Source organism: Leptodactylus fuscus, chromosome 1, assembly GCF_031893055.1.
Source record: "Leptodactylus fuscus isolate aLepFus1 chromosome 1, aLepFus1.hap2, whole genome shotgun sequence".
Taxonomy (NCBI): Eukaryota; Metazoa; Chordata; class Amphibia; order Anura; family Leptodactylidae; genus Leptodactylus; species Leptodactylus fuscus.
The window spans coordinates 34,980,824-35,005,646 of NC_134265.1; the positions used below are offsets into that span (position 1 = coordinate 34,980,824).

Below are 24,823 nucleotides of genomic sequence, written 5' to 3' on the forward strand. Positions count from 1 at the left end.
TTTCTACACAACATTGTTCCATAAAATACAAGAAATATTCAAGTGTTTGCCTAAAACGCAATACTGTTAGAGCCTCATAATCCTTCAATATGGCTCGGGCTACACGGTCGTGACTCCGGTCGCGCAACCAAGGATCATCTCACCAGTGTAAGCGAATGGGTGATGAAACTGCGACTTCTAGTCACAAAAAAAGCTTGCAGCGCTCAGTCTGTGACTAGTAGTTGCAATTGCAGCAACGTTGGGGTCACAGTGCAACCCCTTCCACTTACATGGGTGAAGAAGGTGCAGGGTGGTAAAGTCGCCATGTAGCCCTAGCCGAAAATAGAATACTTCAATAAAACAGGCTGGTTAAGAAATAAATTAGTCAGCCATTTTGCATTGTATATGTTAATTATTATGGCATTCACATAACGTAAATGTGAGGAAGTAAATAAATACATGAAGGGGTTAATTGTCCACATCCATGGCCACCTCAGGCATGTCACTGGGCAGAAGCCGCTGCAAGGAGTCTTTATTCAAGGAGACCAGCAAGTCGATCTTGGTCGTACACTCTTGCAGTTCGCTATCGGCATATCCGCTGTCCTGCCTACTGGTGGAGCCATCTTGGCATAAAATGTTCTTTGCAAGTGCCAAGCAGCAGGCGGCCATCATGGAAGGTGGGTATGCACTGAAGGCATAGTCGGCCAAGCTCAGTTCTGCTATGCCCTTGGCCAAGGCTAGGGCTTTGGAGGCCTGACAGAAGTCCAGCTCTGAGGGTTCTCCCTCTGTCAGCTGCTTTAGAGAGAAGTGCTGCAGGAAGAAGTTGATGGTAGGAGCTGCGAGCTGGAACTGAAGCTTGAGCAAGATGATGCATTCAAGATTGCAGAGCTGTTCACGGGTGAAGTTGTTGCAACAGAGAGCGAGGAGCTGCTTCACTCTGGGAGGTCGTGTCTCCACCTGGGGAGGAGAATAGAGTGATCCTTAGGTATGTAGAACAATATGGGACCTGAACTTGAGGGTCATAACATGAGGTCACTTAGAACATGGACTATGAATGATCTTAATTAGAGATGAGCGAACAGTGTTCTATCGAACACATGTTCGATCGGATATCAGGGTGTTCGCCATGTTCGAATCGAATCGAACACCGTGTGGTAAAGTGCGCTAAAATTCGATTCCCCTCCCACCTTCCCTGGCGCCTTTTTTGCACCAATAACAGCGCAGGGGAGGTGGGACAGGAACTACGACACCGGGGGCATTGAAAAAAATTGGAAAAAGTCATTGGCTGCCGAAATCAGGTGACCTCCATTTTAGACGAATAGTGGATTTCAAATCCGGGTCATATGAGAATGTGAACTTTGTGACTATGAGACAGGGATAGCTGTACAGGCAGGGATAGCTAGGGATAACCTTTATTTAGGGGGGAATGTTATTAAAAATAACTTTTTGGGGCTCTATCGGGTGTGTAATTGTGATTTTTGTGAGATAAACTTTTTCCCATAGGGATGCATTGGCCAGCGCTGATTGGCCGAATTCCGTACTCTGGCCAATCAGTGCTGGCCAATGCATTCTATTAGCTTGATGAAGCAGAGTGTGCACAAGGGTTCAAGCGCACCCTCGGTTCTGATGTAGGAGAGCCGAGGGTGCACTTGAACCCTTGTGCACCCTCGGCTCTGCTACATCAGAGCCGAGGGTGCGCTTGAACCCTTGTGCACACTCTGCTTCATCAAGCTAATAGAATGCATTGGCCAGCGCTGATTGGCCAGAGTACGGAATTCGGCCAATCAGCGCTGGCTCTGCTGGAGGAGGCGGAGTCTAAGATCGCTCCACACCAGTCTCCATTCAGGTCCGACCTTAGACTCCGCCTCCTCCAGCAGAGCCAGCACTGATTGGCCGAATTCCGTACTCTGGCCAATCAGCACTGGCTAATGCATTGTATTGGCGTGATGAAGCAGTGCTGAATGTGTGTGCTTAGCACACACATTCAGCTCTACTTCATCGGGCTAATAGAATGCATTGGTCAATCAGCGCTGGCCAATGCATTCTATTAGCGTGAACTGAGTTTGCACAGGGGTTCTAGTGCACCCTCGGCTCTGCTACATCAGATTGCTACATCTGATGTAGCAGTGCCGAGTGTGCATCAGATGTGTAGTTGAGCAAAACTGACTCAGCACTGCTAAGTCTCTGCATTCGCATAGGAATGCATTGGCCAGCCTTCGGCCAATCAGCGCTGGGTTTGGGGTATAACAGTCCGTGGAGTCTCATCTTCCTCTTAGATGGTGACCGCTATATGGGGAGGTGGGGTCTACTATCTGTACTATATATAGTATGGGACAGTAAAGCCATGCAGAGGCCGGGACTCCTAGTATCATAGATCACTGATATATCACATTGAGTGCTAAGCTATTCTTACTGTCACATAAGGCCTCGTTCACATCTGCGTTCGGTATTCTGTCTGGGGGAATCCGCATGAGGACCCACCCCCAAACAGAATACCGAAAGCAACTGCAAGCGCTGTGCAGTGAAAGCACACGGACCCCATAGACTATAATGGGGTCTGTGTGCTTGCCGCCAGATCTCCGCAGAGAACATGCAGACAGGAAAGTAGTTCACAATCTACTTTCCTGTTTGTATGATTCGTATGGGCAGCGCGTGGCAAGCACACGGACCCCATTATAGTCTATGGGATCCGTGTGCTTTCACTGCACAGTGCTTGCAGTTGCATTCGGTATTCCGTTCGGGGGGTCCCCATGCAGACTCCCCAAACGGAATACCGAACGCAGATGTGAACGAAGGGTAAGATGTATGTATGAAGGAGCATTCAATGCTCCTGTGACCACAGTCCCTACACAGACAAAAATGTTTAGGGCATATGTAATGGTGCAGCACTTATAGGAGGAGCCCCTGTAAGGAAATGAAACATGCTTATTGTTTAGGGGTCACCTACCTGCTTACATGCGATGAGTAGAGATGTGACACCCACTAACTGGAAGCAGTCGATTGCTACAGGCGTGTTGGAAAGGAACCTGTCCAGGATACTGACGGTGAGACACAAGGACTCAAAGCCCAGGCTGAAGTGTCTGTGCACCGGGATCAGCCAACTGATCAATTTACACCGAGATTCTGGCTTCAGCTGCAGGAAAAAAAAAACAAATGGTCACAACTCATGAAAGTCATATACCAGACACATGATAGTATATAGCGCGTACAGATCTTTGTATTTAAATGGAACCTGTCAGGACTATTTGAGACTAAACCACTCACAGATGCTTATCAATGATGGTTTGCTATCTCAAATAGGCAAATCGCAGCGTTCCCGGCCCGTGGGACCCTGACCTAAGGGGTTCTTAGTTTCTGATCAGTCCTCACTAGAGAGCATAGTGATTCTCCGATCAGAAAAGATGGGTCCTAGAGCTAATTTGAACGCTTTTGTTCCCCTATTTTATCAATCACGGGGGTGTCAACACCTGAATCCCCACTGATCAAACCATCTGCCATGTCAACAGTTTTATCCAGAGTGACAGTTCTGACAATAGGCTTGCTTTGTGTTTCAATTTCTCTATATCTGCTGTCAGTGAACTGAAACCTCCCTATTACATCCAGAGGCTGAAGATCTACACTGACCTAATGTTTCTCACAGCTGCGGGGTTGTGACAGTTGTATCCAATCTTCCGTGAGGCCCGGTTCACATCACTGTTCGGGTTTCTGTTCAGGAAGTCCGCTTGAGGACCCCCCCAAAAGGAAACCTATATACGTTAAAAAGCGGTTACCTGGGAAACCCACGGATCACATAGACGCATACCTATACGCATTAAAAAGCGGTTAACGTCAGGAAAGACGCAGACCCCATATGACTATAATGGGGTCCGTGTGCTTTCCGCTCAGTGTCTGAACAAAACATGCAGAGCCAAAAGTACTGCAAGCAACACTTTTCTTTCCATATGTTTCGTGTCAACACCGAGCGGAAAGCACACGGACCCCATTATAGTCTATGGGGTCTGCGTCTTTCCTGACGTTAACCGGTTTTTAATGCGTATAGGTTTCCGTTTGGGGGGTCGTCAAGTGGTCTTCCTGAACGGAAACCTGAACAGTGATGTGAATCCTGAATCCGGCATTAGCTAAATATTAGATTAGAGACACAAATAGTTCTCCTGCTATCATAGTTTGCTACAGTGTATCAGTGAAGGTAAAAATGTATCGGTCCAGACTGTTGACATTACAAAGACTGGAAACAAAAGTAACCAAATCTCAGGCTCAGTTCACATCTGCATTTGGGGATTCCATTCCCCTCTCCGCATGAAAAATCCGGAGAGAAAAACGCTGCAAGCCACACGGGCTCCATCATAGTCTATTGGGTCCGCCGTTTTTTATTTTTTTTATGCAGATTAGGTTCCGTTCAGGGGGTCATAAAGCGGACCCTCAGAGCGGAAACCTTAACGCAGAAGTGAACTGGGCCTTATGGGAACTTATAAACTGGGTTCTCATAAGTGTTGTTTTAGGATATGTTCACATCTGCACTGTCCAATGCAAAGTCCGTCTGAAATCAAAGAAAAAAAAAGTTCTGCAAGTAGTACTTTTCTGTCCAGCGATGTCAGGGAGGAATCAATGGATATATGACAGACCCAATTCTAGTCAATGGGGTCCCTCAGGATCATTGTTCTCCATCATCAGACAGGCTGTCCTTACTGTTTAATCTGTTCTTCTGGTGCTAGAATGGGCCAGGAGAACAGATAAAGTGACACAGATGTCAACACATCCATGGGGGAAGTCTACACTACCATTAGTCAATGTCCATTGCTCTCATCCATCACAGGATGAGAGTACGGACATTAAATGACAGATATTGCCCTTCTGTGTGGCATCCATCTGCATTCACCCCATGTTAAAATCATGATACATTTTCTGGCAGAGGAAAAGTCCTGCAAGCAAAAGTATACAAACATGACAGAAGACAGCGTCCGCCATGTTGTTTACAGTATAGTCAATGGGAATAGACGCAGGAGAATGACGCTCCATCTGTGCTCATTACTCTACTACTGTTAATGTCCGCTGTTGTCATCCTATGACTTATGACAGAAACGGGCTGTAATAACATCAATGTGAACATAGACCATTCTTCTTTTCCGTAATAGAAAAAGAAGAGCGGACTAAACATTTAAGACAGAGCCGTATAATGACGGACAACAATGGATCCCATTGACCATAGTGAAGTAGGACAGATATCTCCTTTATTTCACCACAACAGACCCCAGTGGACCCTAACTATAATGGGATCTGTCGAGGCATGAAACTAAGTCAGGCTTGCAACACGTTTTTGTCTGGCCATTGTGGACACACACACTGGAGTCGGAGACTCCAACACAGATGTGAATGTAGCTGTGACACATATTAGGTTTAAGATAAGATAATCGGTTACAGTCCCACCACTGGCTGGTTTTATTCACTGATCTTGAAAATGGGGAAAAAAATGAAGCACAAGACAGTGTCTGTTTCTCTACAGCTGCTGCAGAACTACCACTCCCAGCATGTCCTGGCCGCCTGCAGCCATCAGGGCTGGGAGTTGTAGTGTCCCGACAGCGGGTGACAGGTGTGACAACTTGGCCATGGTCATAATGCCATTTGCAGGGTGACAACCTCTGTAGGCGCTATATCAGTAGCCACATTGGTTGCCACCCCGCCGCAGCTCCTCCAGGGACTTACCTGGGGCTGGTTGGCCATGCACTGTGCAGACAGATACTTCTTCTCCAGGCCTTTCTTGAAGTGGTAGCATTCTTCCCCATAGTCTCTGAAGTTCTTCAGGCTCAGCCTGTCAGAGATCTTAGGGCACAGGTCACTGCTGGGGGTCACGGGTCTGCGGGTCACAGAGGTGGGTGTAGGGCTGGGGGTGTCATACAAGTCACACACCCCAGAGTCACAGCTCTTCAGCTGCAGGGACTGCTTCCTATGTCTCAGGTACTTGGCTTTCTTGATGTCCCTGCAGGATCCAGCACTGGTGCAGAGCACCCCATCATCTCCCCCCCGGCCTTGTGGGGTGACTTCTTCCCTCTTCCTCTTGCTAGGACACACGGGCTCCTCGGTCTGCCTAGAGCTACAGGTCACCATGTCTGCGGACTGACTACACACGTGTCCTGCCCACCTTTGTGCTCGGCCCCGACATGCTGCAGCTTTTATATCCAGCTGTGCCGCGCGCTGATTGGCCGGAATCGGGAACCTCTGGACGTGACGTCATCGTGAGAACTTTTCCCGGCGAAAGAACCGCTGAAGAGGGAAAGCAGTTGTCAGCTTCTCCAGGCGAGCGCCGCCGGGTTACCGAGGAGACGAGCTGGCGCTTATAAAGAGGCGCGCTAGCTTGTGGCGGGCAGTGTCTGTCTGGACCCCCTGGGGCTCGGGCGGGTCCCCTGTGATGTGTCAGGGCAACATGAGCAACGGCAATTAGCTGGTGAATACAGAGGATGTGTGGGGTCCGGGAGAGAGGCAGGAAACACAGCAAATACTGCAGGAGTGTTTGTATACATAAGTCAGTCCCAGGCAAGAAAAGCACAACTAGAGGAGAGACCCCACATCTAGAGGAGAGACCCCACAACTAGAGGAGAGACCCCACAACTAGAGGAGAGACCCCACAACTAGAGGAGAGACCCCCACTACTAGAGGAGAGACCCCATATCTAGAGGAGAGACCCTCATAACTAGAGGAGAGACCCCCACTACTAGAGGAGAGACCCTCATAACTAGAGGAGAGACCCCACAACTAGAGGAGAGACCCCACAACTAGAGGAGAGACCCCCACTACTAGAGGAGAGACCCCACAACTAGAGGAGAGACCCTCATAACTAGAGGAGAGACCCTCATAACTAGAGGAGAGACCCCCACTACTAGAGGAGAGACCCTCATAACTAGAGGAGAGACCCCACATCTAGAGGAGAGACCCCACAACTAGAGGAGAGACCCCACAACTAGAGGAGAGACCCCATATCTAGAGGAGAGACCCTCATAACTAGAGGAGAGACCCCCACTACTAGAGGAGAGACCCTCATAACTAGAGGAGAGACCCCACAACTAGAGGAGAGACCCCCACATCTAGAGGAGAGACCCCACAACTAGAGGAGAGACCCCATATCTAGAGGAGAGACCCTCATAACTAGAGGAGAGACCCCCACTACTAGAGGAGAGACCCTCATAACTAGAGGAGAGACCCCACATCTAGAGGAGAGACCCCCACATCTAGAGGAGAGACCACATAACTAGAGGAGAGACCCCACATCTAGACGAGAGACCCCACATCTAGAGGAGCGACCCCACATCTATAGGAGAGACCCTCATAACTAGAGGAGAGACCCCACAACTAGAGGAGAGACCCCCACATCTAGAGGAGAGACCCCATATCTAGAGGAGAGACCCTCATAACTAGAGGAGAGACCCCCACTACTAGAGGAGAGACCCTCATAACTAGAGGAGAGACCCCACAACTAGAGGAGAGACCCCACAACTAGAGGAGAGACCCCATATCTAGAGGAGAGACCCCACAACTAGAGGAGAGACCCCACAACTAGAGGAGAGACCCCACATCTAGGGGAGAGACCCCACAACTAGAGGAGAGACCCCACAACTAGAGGAGAGACCCCACATCTAGGGGAGAGACCCCACAACTAGAGGAGAGACCCCACAACTAGAGGAGAGACCCCACAACTAGAGGAGAGACCCTCATAACTAGAGGAGAGACCCCACAACTAGAGGAGAGACCCCCACATCTAGAGGAGAGACCACATAACTAGAGGAGAGACCCCACATCTAGACGAGAGACCCCACATCTAGAGGAGCGACCCCACATCTAGAGGAGAGACCCCACAACTAGAGGAGAGACCCCACAACTAGAGGAGAGACCCCCACAACTAGAGGAGAGACCCCACAACTAGAGGAGAGACCCCATATCTAGAGGAGAGACCCCCACTACTAGAGGAGAGACCCTCATAACTAGAGGAGAGACCCCACAACTAGAGGAGAGACCCCCACATCTAGAGGAGAGACCACATAACTAGAGGAGAGACCCCACATCTAGAGGAGAGACCCCACATCTAGAGGAGAGACCCCACATCTAGAGGAGAGACCCCACAACTAGAGGAGAGACCCCCACAACTAGAGGAGAGACCCCACAACTAGAGGAGAGACCCCACATCTAGGGGAGAGACCCCACAACTAGAGGAGAGACCCCACATCTAGGGGAGAGACCCCACAACTAGAGGAGAGACCCCACAACTAGAGGAGAGACCCCACATCTAGGGGAGAGACCCCACAACTAGAGGAGAGACCCCACATCTAGGGGAGAGACCCCACAACTAGAGGAGAGACCCCCACAACTAGAGGAGAGGCCCCCCACAACTAGAGGAGAGACCCCCACAACTAGAGGAGAGACCCCACAACTAGAGAAGAGACCCCCACAACTAGAGGAGAGACCCCCATAACTAGAGGAGAGACCCTCATAACTAGAGGAGAGACCCCACAACTAGAGGAGAGACCCCACAACTAGAGGAGAGACCCCACATCTAGAGGAGAGACCCCACAACTAGAGGAGAGACCCCACAACTAGAGGAGAGACCCCACATCTAGAGGAGAGACCCCACAACTAGAGGAGAGACCCCACAACTAGAGGAGAGACCCCACATCTAGGGGAGGGACCCCACAACTAGAGGAGAGACCCCACATCTAGGGGAGAGACCCCACAACTAGAGGAGAGACCCCACATCTAGGGGAGAGACCCCACAACTAGAGGAGAGACCCCACATCTAGGGGAGAGACCCCACAACTAGAGGAGAGACCCCACATCTAGGGGAGAGACCCCACAACTAGAGGAGAGACCCCACATCTAGGGGAGAGACCCCACAACTAGAGGAGAGACCCCACATCTAGGGGAGAGACCCCACAACTGGAGGAGAGACCCCACAACTAGAGGAGAGACCCCCACAACTGGAGGAGAGGCCCCCCACAACTAGAGGAGAGACCCCCCACAACTAGAGGAGAGACCCCACAACTAGAGAAGAGACCCCCACAACTAGAGGAGAGACCCTCATAACTAGAGGAGAGACCCTCATAACTAGAGGAGAGACCCCACAACTAGAGGAGAGACCCCACATCTAGAAGAGGGACCCCACAACTAGAGGAGAGACCCCACAACTAGAGGAGAGACCCCACATCTAGAGGAGAGACCCCACAACTAGAGGAGAGACCCCACAACTAGAGGAGAGACCCCACATCTAGAAGAGGGACCCCACAACTAGAGGAGAGACCCCACAACTAGAGGAGAGACCCCACAACTAGAGGAAAGACCCCACAACTAGAGGAGTGAACCCAGAACTAGAAGAATTACGTCACAACCTGAGGAGCGATCATCTTAATATAAACAGGAGAGGGCACAGGGCTGTTTTAACCCATTAACGTGGTAAAAGTGGGCACCCCCATCACCACCACTAAGATATATCTGACCCACACAGGTTATGTGGCCCCCACATAGGGACTTTAAACTGTCCCCCTATCAGTGGCCTCTCAGACATTATATTACAATGGTCATCTCCAGCTGCCTCCACAGTTTCATAATCCACTTTAGATACCCTCATGGTATAATGTGGTCACCACCACAGTTTTAGCCCCCCCCCTTCTGCAGGCACCTCAGTACGTATCAAACAAAGGAAAAAAATAACATTTATTTTACTTACTCATATAGCGCCATTATATTCTGCAGTGCGTTACAGAGATATTATCAATACTGTCCCATATAGGGTTTATAATCTACACTCCGGATGTCTTTGGAGTGTGGGAGGAAACCGAAGTACCCAAGGAAACCCAAGCCAACACGGGGAGAACATACATAAAAAGCTACAAAGTCCTTATACCCACCTTTCCCTGTTCCTCTGATCTCTGCTTCTGGAGACTTCAGGGAGCTACAGATACAATGTAAGTGACGTCATTACATTGTGCCTATTCTCCAAAAACACTGGGAGCAAGAGTCAGGGGATACCGTAGAGCTCGGTGTAGATGTACTATTTGTCCTATGGTTAGAGTAGCCCTGGTGAGGCGGACAATGAAAATCCTTGTATTCAGCAAAAATATTTCCATTGTTGGCTTAAAGGGATCCTAACACTCACACACGATTTTTTTCTAAGTACCATGATGGAATAGCATTAAGAAAGGCTATTCGTCTCCTACCTTTCGTCGTCTTCTCCACGCAGCCGTTCCCCCACAATCCCGGTTCTGAGACAATACTGTGCAAGCGGCCATTTTCTCATGGCCTGTGGGCATGCGCAGTCTGCTCTGCCCAAGGCCCGAGGTCTAGAAGTTTCAAGCCACCGCCGGAAGAAGAGAATGAAGATGACGCTGCTGACGAAGGAGGTGGCGCTGGAGAGAGTTCTCTCGCAGCATTGGGGACGCCCCAGTGCTGCGAGAGAGCTAATTTGCAAACTGACAAGAACCAGGATTGTAGGAGAACGGCGGCGCTGAGACGACGACAAAAGGTAGGAGACGAATAGCCTTTCTTAAGGATATTCCGATGTGGTACCTAGAAAAAATTGTGTGTGAGTGATAGGATCCCTTTAAGATGGACAGTTTTAGCCTCCATAGTCACCGCACAGACATTTTCCTCCGTGTGAATGGACCCTAAGTGTCCGAAAATGGCCTGAATGGTGGCCAATGAAACTATGAGACTTGACCATGCTTGTCAGTAGATCAATACTGTCTACTGGTGGTCTGTTTGGGCCGTTCACTGCGTGTGCTTACCCTCACATAACCTCTACTTCCAACACCACCTAGCAGCTAGGTCAGAACGGCCTAGATGATAGGCAATTTGTCGAAATGGTAATTCTGCTTCTCTCTGACCAATGATGTACACCTTCTTAAAGTCTGTCAACTGAGCAGTATGTCTTAACATGTGTCAAAGAATCATGTCTAAGGCTGCCTTCACACGGCGTAGCGCGCCGCTCCTATAGACACGTATACACGTGTTCGAGCGCGGCGCTTCAAAACAGAGCCCATTGATTTCAATGGGTGCCGATATACGCGTGCTACACATTGAAATCAATAGGTAAAAAGCCTCTGATTGATTTCAATGGGTAGCATGCGTATATCGGCACCCATTGAAACCAATGGGCTCTGTTTTGAAGCGCCGCGCTCGGACACGTGTATACGTGTCTAAAGGAGCGGCGCGCTACGCCGTGTGAAGGCACCCTAACATTCAATGATCTTTCACTAAGAGCTACACTACCCAAAAGTAGAAAAAAGTTTGCAACTGGCATTTTTATGCCAACCTCATCACTTTTGAGAAAGTGGTTGGAGCCATCTGCTGCACCAGATACATTATCACTTACACAACTTTAATGGCATAAAAGATGGCATAAATCTATGCCGGCAGAGAGGTGGGGTAGCTTTTCACCCGGGCGCATGAATTCACAGAGGACGTCATGAATTTAACACATCCTATGCTGGCGTAGGGGACAACATGACCGGTGCACAGAACTCCGTTTTCATGAGTATCCTCCATAGTGTTTTTACTCTATGGCCCTATATGTGCCAAATGTATCCACAGGCCTCTGTTTATCTGATGGAGGCCAAAAGAGCATTTTGAAATGTAATGTGAACAGTTTCTTAGTCCTCATCTCCCAACAAAGCAAAACAAGTGAACAGGTGACTACAAAAGAAAAAAAAACATCATATGTTGCAGAACTGGTTTGGGGAACAAAATGGGAAGTTTTCTATCCCCTGTTTATTCAAGGGTTTGTCCAGTTTCAGCAAATAGATGTTATTGTTTATGTCATGAAAAGTTGAACAATTTTCCAATTATATTTTCCGGATCGATTCCTCGTGGTTTTCTAGATCTTGGCTTGCTGTAATTTGTAATTCCAATCAATAAAAAAATCATTCCATGGTCATATGATATATTGTCCGTAGTCATGTGGTGGACACACAGGTGCACAGCCCCCACCCGCGGCCATTATTTTTTTTAGTTTGAGGCTCTCTTCCCACGGAGTAACGTTCCGCTCATTTAGACACGTATACACGTGTCAGAGTGAGCGCTCAAAACAGATCCCATTGACTTCAATGTGTGCTGGCTTACGGGCGATACACATTGAAATCAATGGGAGGATTTTTAACCCATTGATTTCAATGTGTAGCGCGCGTGAGCCAGCACACATTGAAGTGAATGGGATCTGTTTTGAGCGCTCACACTGTGACACGTGTATACATGTCTAAATGCGCGGTGCGTTACTCCGTGGGAACTGAGCCTAAGGTGTTATAGACAACCCCTTTAACTCCTAGAATCTACATGTAAATACACTGATATATGGCCGCAGTCAGACTCCACAATCTAAAAGTGATGATATATTAGATGAAATTTTACTAAGGGCGCAGAATGTGCTGCAGATTTTGTTGCGGTTTTTTTAACCAAAGCCAACAATGGCTACTAAACTAATGAGAACTATATAAGAAGTTCTTATGTTTCTCCCTCCTGTTCAATCCACCCTGGCATAAAAACACAGCAAAGTCTTCAACAAAAACATCAACATGGGTCCAACAAAAACATCAGCTGTGGCCCCGTGTAGCGAATACACAGCATTTTGGCCCAGATTGTCTGCTTCAAATTCCTCTTTGTTACTTCCATGTGAACATACTATAAAACGTAACTATCTTTCCATGTGTTGATAACAGTTCACATGGCAGGTTATATGTAATCCAAGATATATAACACCAACAAAGCAAGAACAAATAAAACAAAAAGAGGTCACTCAAAACCCAGGACAAATCATCAGCAATGGACCATTGATCAGTAGGGATTTTATTGGGTGAGTATATCTAGGGTCAGGTTCCAATTAGGATGGGGCGGGCAGTCGGTTAGGGCTAGTTCACACAGAGTTTTTTGCAGGCGGATTTTGACACGGAATCCGCCTCAAAATCCGCCTGCAAAAAAGGCTCCTATTCATTTGAATGGGAGCCACTTGCTTTTTTCCCCGCTAGTAATTTTTTTCTAAAAGAAGCGACATGCCCTATCTTCCCACGGATTCCACGGCTGAGACAGCCGCGGCATCCGCAGCGCGAGATTCCGTCCTGATTAGGCCCATTCATTCGGGTCTAATCAGGAGTGGGATGCCGATGCACAACGTCGGACATGCAGGACTTTGTGTCCGGCTAAAAAAAACGGTTTCCAGGCCGCAGGCGGACACGGGTGGTCACCTTTACAAATCCATTTGAGTGAATGGGTTTTGAAACTGCATCCCCTGTCCAGTTTCGCCGGGGCTGAAGATGGAAACCCGATGGAATGCACAAGCCGGACACCGGGCGCAAGTGTGAACCCCCCCCCCCTTAGTCTGCTACATCTTTATATCACACATTTTCTTTAGAAGAGTTTCTGTGCATATCATTTTTATCTAAAAGTGTTCTCCAGCCCCAAATGAATTTTTCATATCGATGAACTATCCACAGGGTCTGACACCTGGACCCTGCACAGATCAGCTCGTGTGCTAGTGGATGAGAAATTCATGCAGCACTGCTCCCATACAAGTAATAGGAGCAATGCTGCAGTTCCTCTGGGAGCACCGCTATACCTTGGACAGGGCTACTGTGCCACTCCTATTACTTGTATAGGAGAGATGCTGCATGCCCTCCCCATCCTTTATTAGCTGCAACAGCTAATCTGTGTGGGGAACAAGTGTTGGACCTCACAGATCACACACTGATAACCTGTTTTATGGATAAGTCATTAGCATAACAATATTGATTTGGGGCCATAAAGCTCCTTTAACAAGCAACCACTTCAAAAACAGCTTACATTCACACGGAGGAAAATGGTGAGGAATTTTGTGTGGAATTTCAGCGCTGAAAAAAAGCCTCCCATTGACTTCAATGGGTTCCTTTTTCTGCTAGCAGATAGCTCACTTGCTGGGCGGCTGCCATATTTAAACACCCAACTTCCACTATAATAGTACGGCATATGTCGGGAAAGGCCTAAAGCTACGCTCGCATCTGCATCATGACTTCTGCATAAATAAACCATGGCATAGTGTTGGTTTCGTCTCACGGCAGACACCACCTTTACCCAACAGATCCCATTGATTTACAATGTGGTCTGTTGAGTTTTATCATTTCAACAGAATTAAAACTTTCACTGCTTCTCTATCAATCACTCACATACAGCTTTTACAGAAGTACTATACATCACTTGCAGAAGACAGCAGAGGGGTCAGAGAAGGGAAAACTTCAACAGGTGGTTGAAGACTGATGACAGCAAGTTTAGCAGGGGTTTGGTAATAAAATTGATGTGTTCCGTTCTCAGCTGAGCAGTGGGCCCCTTGAGCTCAATAGGCCCCAGCATCTGTCCGGGATTACCAGGTGCTGCCGCCGACCCTGGCCCTAACATAGCATAATATTCCACCGTGGCTCTTCCATACAGTATAAAGTCCCACAGTATAATGTTCCATAATGGCACATACATAGGGTTGACCAAACCGATTCTCAATATGAATTTTCCAAAAATTGCGGGTTCAACCGAGCACAAAGTTTTTGGGTTCGTCAGCCACAGAATATTATTGTATTCTAGGGACTCTTTAGGCCCCAGGGTATAATAAGCAGAGTACCAGGGGAGGTGAGGAATCATAAAAAATAGTGTTACTCACCTCCCCTGGGCTTTGATGCGTCCTCTTCAGGTCTCTTGAATGACTTACGAGACCGCTGAGGCCTATGATTGGGCCTCAGCAATCACATAGGTTGCTTGTCCCAAGGGACTGCTGAGGTCCAAAGACAGGTCTCAGCGTTCCTGGAAGTCATTCTGGAGGCCAGAAAAGATCCAAGCAGAACGTGCCAGAACCAAGGGGAGGTGAGTAACACTATTTGTTATGTTTGATCGCCTCTTCTCTTATACCTTGGGATCTGAAGTGACTTTAGAGTATAATAATAGCAGTTCTGATTTGGATGTGTTCGCTCCTAACAAATATCATGAGGTTCGCCCAACAAGGTTGGATTATAGTGAGGCAAATGTTCAGTTTCTGTTGGGCCCCCTTAAAGTCTTGGGCCCCGGCCCATGGCTCCAAACAGGTTTTCCTAAGAACAACCATGATGTTTAAGGATGAGGCACATGGTGGGAAAAAAAAAATGCTGCATTTTACAGTATCGGCAAAAGGAATGAGATTTTGGAGAATCTCATCCACACAATCCAGAAAAAAAAGCTGAGTTTTCAAAAATGTGTGTATTTTTGAAAACTCAAAGGATTTGCAGAAAGTCCCTACTTCACACTCTATTGGTTTAAAGCAAACCTGTCACATTGGAAATCTAATGTATAGGTATAGAGCAGGAGGCGCGGAACAGACTGATGTATAGTTTTGTGGAAAAAGAGTCAGTATAAATGGCAAATTATTTAATCCTTACTCGTTCCATTTTTAGGAGCCCAGTGGGTGGTTCTATGTGGTGACTGGCACTCATACAGGGTTGTCAATCACTGATAGGACGGCCCACTTGACTCTTAAACTCAGAATGCACGGAGTTGAACAGGAACTGAACTCCATATTAGTCTGCTCAGCTCCTCCTGCTTTATAACATGTCTGCAGATAGGAGACAGGTTCCCTTTAAATTCCTGCACTGCAAAGTAGGGACTTTCTCCAATACCTCTCAGTGTTTGCATTTGATCAGTTTGTGAACTCTACTGATCCACTGAGAACACTTTGTCTCCCCCTAGAGGTCAATAAGGGGTAACAGATACAAGTGACATAAATATAAAGACCAATACTGTATATACCTTATGCCATAACCCTACTAATATTATAAAATCCTACTAATATTATAAATGTGAAAGTTTGTACGTTTGTGTGTTTGGATGTTTGTTACTCAATCACGCAAAAATGGCTGAACGGATTTGGATGAAACTCGGCACATAGATAGATGTAACCTCAATTAAAATATAGGCAACTTTTTATCCCGGTAAATGATATGGCTTCATGACTGTTATGAATTTTTGTTCACATACTATAGTACACTGCTCTTATCTCACCTTCTGAGAAAGCCAGGGCTATTATCTCTAGGTGTAAACACACGCTAATCCACAGTGTTCATGCATTTGCGTATTATCTGATCTGGTCCAGGCACTGCAGACAAACTGACATGAGCAAACACCTTCAATCCAAACTGTCAGTTTGACAATTTTAAATATGCCGGGAAAAAGAGAATCTGATTTGTCGCAAACAATGAGAGCTATGAAGGAGCCAGAAGTCACAGAGTTCTCCTCAAGCGGAGCAGACGGGGATCATCGATGCCAACAACACGCTCATTATATGGCATCCCAGCGAGCTGCTGAGATGCCGGAACAATCACAGGCACGGTGCGAGGAACAACTTCAGTGCCAGGCCAACTTGAGAGCTGCCGAAACCCCAGAGCAGGCAGATCGTCATTGCCAACAACACGCTCATTATATGGCATTGCAGCGAGATGCTGAGATGCCGCAACAATCACGGGCACAGCATGAGGAACGAGTTCAGGGGCAGGCCAGCTTGAGAGTTGCCGAAACGCCTGAGCATGTGGATCATCAATGCCAAGAACACACTCATTATATGGCGTCCGAGTGAGCTGCTGACAACAATCACAGGCACCGATCCAGGAACAAGTTCAGCGGCAGGCCAGCTTGAGAGTTGCCAAAACGCCAGAGCAGGCGGATCATCAACACCAACAACATGCTCATTATATGGCGTCCCAGCGAGCTGCTGAAATGTTGTAACAATACCGGGCACAGCGCGAGGAACGCATTCAGCGACAGGCCAGCTTGACAGCTGTCCAAACGCCGGAGCAGGTGGATCATCAATACCAACAACATGCTCATTATATGGCGTCCCAGCGAGCTGCTGAGATGCCGGAACAATAACAGGTACAGTGCGAGGAACAAGTTCAGCAGCAGGACAGCTTGAGAGCTGCCGAAATGCCGGAGCAGGCAAACCATCGACAGCAGCAATATGCTGAATATATCCACTCCAACAACCCGCAGACGAAGTCACGAGCAGAGGCTAGTTCTACATAAAGCAGGATTTCACTACCGTAGATGTGAACCTTGCAATGCCAAGGAATAAAAGGAGTTTTCCAAGACTTATTAATTAAAGATCACAAAAAGATCAATCAAAAATCAATTAAAGATCAGCAGAGGCCTGACCACCGGCCGGTCAGCTATTTGGAGAGGATGCAGCTTTCAGGTGTGTGCCCCAAAAGCCTCTTCGGTACTCACCGAGCACAGCACCATACATTTGTACAGTGGCTGTACTTGGTATCACAGCTAGGCCTATTCACTTTAATGGGACTGAGCTGCAATCAAGCCATGTGACCAATGAATAGCTGATCCACGGGGGTCCCAGGAGATAGACCCCCACAGATCTTCAATTGATGACCTATCCTAAACAGAATCGATAACATGATCTCTATTATGTATCTCTCAAAGCAAAATACTGAAACGGGTCTGGCCACTACAGATACAAAAGCTGCAGATCAAAGGGTTAAAAGCATATGGAGACTTTCAGCACATATTCAGAATATTTTAGGAATTCTCATATAGCATTGTCAAGTATAACTGAATCTGGACTCTTTGTTATTCCTTTCTGCAGACAGATGTAGCGTGTAATTGCCGTGATATTCATTATTGTATTGTGTTACAGCAGCGTGACACTTCATGTTACTGGATCTGTTTGGTAATCTGAGCAAGCGGATGTCAATGCCACAACTGATACATTTCTCAATTTGCTTCTTCCAGGGGTTCTGTCGCTTCCTTCCACTTACCATCAAAACAGTGGAAATCTTATGGACCCCTTTCTAAGTTATTGGGGTCTGACGGGCACAATAAATTTGGCACATTGCTACGGCTTCCCTTAGGAACGGAAGCTTTCTAGCGAACATATGGTAAGGTTGATAACATGTCTTATGCAGTGATGGTACAGTAGTATAGGTAGGCCATTGTGGGTCTGTGATAAACAGGGTGAATGCAGGTGACAACTCCACCAAAGTCATCACCACCAAAGGAACTGCTTGTTACCAAGTGGGGCGTAACCAGCGCCGCACTTCCCATGAGGCGACCTGAAGCGACCGCTTCAGGCGGCGTTATGCCAGGGCCCCCGGGAGGGCGGCATTTTTGCTTACCTAAGCCAGTCCAGGCTGTCCTGGACTGGCTTAGCGTCACCGAGCGGTGGATTGGGGAGGCCTCCCCTCACGCTCAGGCAGAGAACAGGTCCTCTCCGTGCCTGTTCTCTGCCTGCTAACGCCGCTCCGCCCTCTCCTCCGGGTGGTGGTGGAGAGGGGGGGCTTTCTGTCGTCCGCCTCGGGCAGCGAAAAAAGCAGGTTCACCCCTGGGCGTAACTTGATGGGGTGCAGAGGGTGCGGCTGTACCAAGGCTCAGGAGCCTTAGGTGACCCATAAGCGCTGGCATAACTATAGAGGTTGAAGCAATCATTGCTGCGGCCAGTCCTATAAGCCAGGGGGGCCCACAGGTCACCCTCATCACATGAAGGGTGATTAACCCCTAGTTCAATTTTTGTTTTTGACTCCGCACCTTACAAACCCTATAACATTTAAAATTTTCCTGTTACAGAGCCATATGAGGGCTTAATGTTTGCAGGATAAATTGTACTTCGTAATGGGACACTTATACATCTTTGAGTCCTCTGAAAGCTGTGAGGTAAGTTATAGGGCTCATTCACACGGGGCAAGAGGGGGTGGATTTTGACGCAGAATCCGCCCCCTCACAATTGAGGACTATGTAGACCGCTAGCATCCTTTTTTTCCATGAGTGGTTTGTTCCTGCTCACGGTAAAAAGAAGCGAGCTGCCCTTTCTTCAGGCGGATTTCGCGGCCAATTCATCTGCAGCGTCCGCCTCGCGACAGCACCCTCTGGACTACGTCCATTCATTTGGGCCTACTTTGGAGCGGAAAGCCGCGACAGTCCTAAAATCAGGACCAAAATACACGGTCCCGTGCCTCGTGTGAACTAGTCCTAAGTGTTGGTGAAGGAGGGGTATACTGAAATGAACTGGAGGGGGTAAGGAAAGATCCTCCTTAAAGGTGAAGTCCCTGGTGACATTAGGAAGTGAAGCTTTGCATTGAGGTATCTCCTTCATTCCTTGGAGACCCCCTAGGAAAACAGTCAAGTGTCTACTTTTGCCAGTCTCTAAAACTGTCCTTAGCATCACTCCCCATGTCCGTGGGCACTTCTCACATTTGGGCGGTGACCAGACACGTTCCTAACATCTGTGTTTTATAATTTATAGCCATTTACTTGCATTGTGCAATGTGACTTTTTTTCCTTTAAGTGTCTTGATATTTCCGTCTTGACCTTCTATTTGCAAAACAGCAATAAAAGTAGAATTAAAAAAAGAGAGCGCTCACCATTGCCAGGAATCCACCTTTTACATATTGCGCTTTTCTCCAGGTCTTTTGTCTAGTGATGCCCTGACACAAAGCCGTGTGACAAGAGATGGTTATGTGAGAGGCTGCACATGATGAGTAGTCGCTCAGGTATGCTACAGTTAATTTCTTCCATTCATGTTAGGTGTTGGGTACTTTTCAGCAAACACTATTTATTTCCTTCAGTTACCTAATACTAAGGGCCCAAAATGGATCAAGATTTTTACAGCGGTTTGCAGAGAGCAAATAATGGAAGCCTATGGCTTTGTTTCATTACATAGGCCGCTGACAGACCTCAAATAATAAGAAATCAGTGCTGGGTAGATGGCGGCGTATGGCGGAGCGCCAAATACGGGATTGGATTTGAAGCAGATCTGCCAGGTCTCCTCTTCTTCTTTTATACAGGGTGTTCTTAAGTAGTATGATATAAGTAGTGACATTAAAGGGATTCTACCATTAAACTACTTTTTTTTCTAATTACCACGTCGGAATAGCCTTAAGAAAGGCTATTCGTCTCCTACCTTTAGACATGGTCTCCGCCGCGCCGTTCCGTAGAAATACCGGTTTAAACTGGTATGAAAATGAGCTCTCCGCAGCAATGAGGGCGGGCCCCAGCGCTGAAAGGCCGATGAGCGCATCCCCATTGCCGCCCGAGAGCCCTTTCCTGCGCCGCCTCCTTGTTCTGCAGCTACTCCGCCTCTTCTGGCTTCTCTTGCTCTTGTAGTTCTATACAGGAGCATAGAGAGGCCACTCCAAAATGGCCGCCGGCCGGCTCTTGTATTGAACTGCAAGAGCGGCTACCCAAAATGGCCGCCTCCTGTATTGAACTGCAAAAGCGGCTACCCCAAAATGGCTGCCGGCCGGCTCCTGTATTGAACTGCAAGAGCAGCTACCCAAAAATCGCCGCCGGCCATTTTTGGGTAGCCGCTCTTGCAGTTCAATACAGGAGCCGGCTGGCGGCCATTTTGGGGTGGCCTCTCTATGCTCCTGTATAGAACTACAAGAGCAAGAGAAGCCAGAAGAGGCGGAGTTGCTGCAGAACAAGGAGGCGGCGCAGGAAAGGGCTCTCGGGCAGCAATGGGGACGCGCTCATCGGTGTTTCAGCGCTGGGGCCCGCCCTCATTGCTGCGGAGAGCTCATTTGCATACCGGTTAAAACCGGTATTTCTACGGAACGGCGCGGCAGAGACCACGTCTAAAGGTAGGAGATGAATAGCCTTTCTTAAGGCTATTCCGACATGTTCATTAGAAAAAAAAGGTAGTTTAATGGTAGAATCCCTTTAAAGTAAGGGAAAGCAATTTGTGTATTGCAGTTTGTAAGAATAGAGTCTGCTTAAAAAGCAGTTACCCAAAGATTCTAGAGCAGGGGTTTCAAACTCAATTTACCCAGGGGCCGCTGGAGGTCTGGGTGAGGCTGGCCCACATCAGGTTTTCCCAAATTTTTTTTTTTTCTAAAAGTCGCCATATTCTGACACCCGTTACTTTATACTTTTTTTCCCCCGTGTACGGGGATGCATAGGGCGTCTTTTTTTGCGGGGCCGGGTGTACTTTTTAGTTCTACTATTTTGAGAAATTGGTATTGCTTTAAATAATTTTTTATTCAAATTTTTATCAGAAGCAAAAAAATGACGGTTTGGCACTTTTGACTTTTTTTCCCCACTATGGCGTTTACCGTACAGGAAAAATATTTTTATAGATTTGTAGAGCGGGCTTTTTCAGACACAGGGATACCTAACATGTATGTGTTTCACAGTATTTAAAGGGGTTGTCCCATCACAAGGATCCTATCAATACTGCTAGTTTATGTGGATTTAAGATGCAATCCTCTGGACCCTCAACACTGCTGGCTTCTCTTTTGACTGCAGCGGAAGATCCCATGATTGGCTTTGCATTTTTCTTCCTGGGATAGTAAATTGAAATGGATGAAGGTTAAGATGAATTAAAGGGATTGTCCCATAACAAAGATCCTATCTATACTGCTAGTTTATGTGGATTTAAGACTTTTCCTAAATGCATTGCTTTATCAAAACTGCTTTGTTTGGCCGCTATCTTAATTTATTCACTTCATTGTTTACACTCCGTTTCTATGGCCACTGGGCTTATCTGCTCATTTGTCAAGTGATGTAGCTGCCTGCTCTCAGGGGGGGAAGGAGGGGCTGGCAGCAGCTCTGAGCTGTTTGTGTCTAATAAGTAGCGGAGCTTCTCAGATAGGGGAGGTGAGAGCTTCGGGATTCCTGAGCTCTTATCAGTCGGTTTAATTGAATGTGGCTGATAAGGGCTGAGATAGGGAGTCCATTACCTCTGTATGTAATGCAAACGGACTCAAATCCAGCTCTGCTACATCAGCTTCACACTGTGGTAATTCATTGACAACCAATCCTGTGCAAGTGAAACTCCGCCCACCTATGTGCCGAGAAAAGCAGGAAGTGAATAGAGCACAACAGCCTGCAGGTTGATGAACAAGTGTCATGGGAATACCCCTTTAACTACTTTTATATGTGTTCTACGGAAAGGGGGGTGATTTGAATTTTTAATACTTTAATTTTTTTTTTATTTTTTACTTTAAATTTTTTTGCATTTATTAGACGGGTCTTGAACCCCAGGGGGTCTGATCACTAATGCAATGCATTACAAGCTAATGCATTGCAAAAAATCACTGCAGACCGGCTGGAGAGCCTTTACAAGGCTCCCGGCAGTCGTGGAAACGTGACGTCAGCCCTGGAGCATGTCATCGACCGGAGGCATTAGCGCTGGGTGTCTACTGTGTAAAACAGTAGACACCTGGCAGCTACAGCAGCCGCCCGACTCCCGGGTTGCCGCCATAGTTAAACACCCGGCGTCAACCGGGGCCGCAAACTATTGTCCCGATGGCCGCAGTTGGCCCGCAGGCCGCAAGTTTGAGACCCCTGTTCTAAAGACTAAAATGGAGTCTGCTGGCTTTCCGATTGTATACTATATTAAGCGGAATGGGGGATTGAGTCTCTAAACGCTAGTGTGAACCTAGCATAAGGAAATTAAGAACCATTTGGTGTTTATGTCTTGGAAGATTTAGAAAGAAACAGTGAACGGGATTCGAGCCTCATATAGCGTAGTCCTATAAAGTCGACCAGGGTGGCTAGAATGGAACTACAGATTTGCAAATATCTGCATTGTAAGCCGTACGGATTACATCTTTTTCAGGAGCTGAAGGCAGACGACAAACCAAAATGCTGTGAGTTGATAACTTGCAAGGCCAATTGAAAAAGGAGCAATTTGCTGGCAGACGGGTGTTCAGCCATGAGGCTACCTGTCACCTCATTGGGAAGATCAATCGCCTCAACATTAAAATTTGGGGCTGAGAAAAACCATATAGGAATAGGGAGGAACTGTCTATCTATCTATCTATCTATCTATCTATCTATCTATCTATCTATCTATCTATCCATCCATCCATCCATCTATCTCCTATCTATCCATCTATCTCCTATCTATCTATCTATCTATCTATCTATCTATCTATCTATCTACTATTGTAAGTGTACCATAAATTATTATATATAAGGAGGGATATTATAAGGGGTTAGTGTATTTATTAGGTGGGCTATTATTTATAAGGGAGGAACTATTTATAAGAGGCCTATAATAAGGGGGAAATTATTATATATAAGGCATCTAGTAAAAGGAGGGAGCTTTTATTTAAAGGCTGGATATTTTAAAGGGGGATATTGTTAAAGGGGCTCTATCATCAAAATTATGCCCTATGAGCCCCACATATTTCTGAATAGCCTTTAAAAAGGCTATTCAGGCACTGCTAATGGTATTTTAAAAGCCCCTCCCCATTTTAAACTAATTCCTTAAAAATTAATATTCAAATCATACTTACCGTGCACGGTGGGCGGTTTGTGCACTGGTGGACGCCATCTTCGGTCCCGCCTTCCTCTGGAGTCTTCTTCCAGCGACGTCCTCCTGGGCTCTTTCTACCACGCCTTCAATCTTCTTTTCTTCTGGCAGGTTGTGTTTAAATCCTGCGTGTGCACAGTAGCGCTCTGGCGCCATTTTTGTTATAGTTCTAAAGAGAACTGAGCATGCTCAGTTCCCCTTAGAACTACACGAGCGTACTGCGCATGTGCAGTATGGTTGCAAACTTCCATTGACAAAAATGGCGCCAGAGACTGCGCAGTAGCACTCTGGAGGAAGCGATACTGCGCACGCGCGGGATTTAAACACAACCTGGCGGAAGAAAAGAAGATTAAAGGCGTGGAAGAAAGAGCGCAGGAGGACGTCACTGGAAGAAGACAACAGAGGAAGGTAGGACCAAAGATGGCGTCCACCAGTGCACGAATCGCCCACCGTGCACGTTAAGTATGATTTGCATATTGGTTTTTAGGGTCTTAGTTTAATATGGGGGGGCTTTTAAAATACCATTAGCGGTGCCTGAATAGCCTTTTTAAAGGCTACTCAGGCACATGTGGGGCTCATAGGGCATAATGTTGATGATAGAGCTCCTTTAAAAGGGAGATCTATTTATAAAGGGGTTATTATTGTTAAGAGGACTATTATCAATAAGAATATTTATTAAGGTGCAGTATTACATATAAGCGGGGCTATTACAGATAAAGGGGACTATTATTTATAAGGAGGCACTATAATATCTGATGAGGAGGTGCAAAAATCTAACAGGGTTCCCACTACCATATCATACCGGTGCAGATACATTTATTTGCCGTATGGTTAATGCGGCCCTGTCTGCTATCATGGATTTATTTCTATTCAGTATCCGGACTTCAGACTAGACATACTGGGTTGGTATAAGTAACAAAGACACCATGGATCTCTGATCTAACCTCTCCAGGTAAATGACATGCCCTGTTTACTGATACATTATCTAATAAAGCAGCGCCACCTATAGGACAAGTTAAGAAATGAACTTTTTAAAACAATCAATTAATATTCAGCATCATTATTTATTTTACAAATTGTATTTTTTCACCTCTTTGATATCCATGAAGAGAAGTGAATATACTGTATACATTTAGACACTGTCCAATATCGCATTGACCAACATTAAAGTTTTTAGCAAAATTTGACCGACTTATATCATATTCACTTTACTTTCTGATGAAATATCAGAGATAATCTGAGATCTTTATGAGCCAGGACTACAGAGATGTTACACTCTCTGATCACCCCTTGTTGTCATCACTGTAGATGTGTAAGTCTTGCAGCAAACATAGGGAGATTTGCCTTTCAGGGGCCTGGAAAAGGAGGAGGATGATCAGTGAGGTCGCGTACAAGGTAGCCATTAAGTTACAGATTCTCCAAGTTTGAATCCATTTGGTGCTGACATCTAGAGAATTCATAGTTGTTACCATTAACCCCACTTTGTAACATGGGGATCTCCAAATTAGTAATAGAAGAAGCGCAGCCAGCAATGGGGCCAAGGGTCTTCACCAGGAGAACTGCTAGGAT

The 24,823-nt window shown here is 46.9% G+C and overlaps 1 protein-coding gene across 1 annotated transcript; it reads right to left on the reverse strand.

Annotated features, from left to right (window-relative positions):
• Positions 1-447: 447 nt before the first annotated feature.
• On the reverse strand, positions 448-23,410 carry CCNO (cyclin O). The gene is made up of 4 exons (XM_075262169.1): positions 23,336-23,410; positions 5,680-6,192; positions 2,927-3,112; positions 448-936 (listed from the first exon to the last, which is right to left on the reverse strand). Exons 1-4 carry the CDS (start codon positions 23,408-23,410, stop codon positions 448-450), a joined length of 1,263 nt encoding a protein of 420 aa, XP_075118270.1.
• Between the last annotated feature and the right edge of the window lie 1,413 nt (positions 23,411-24,823).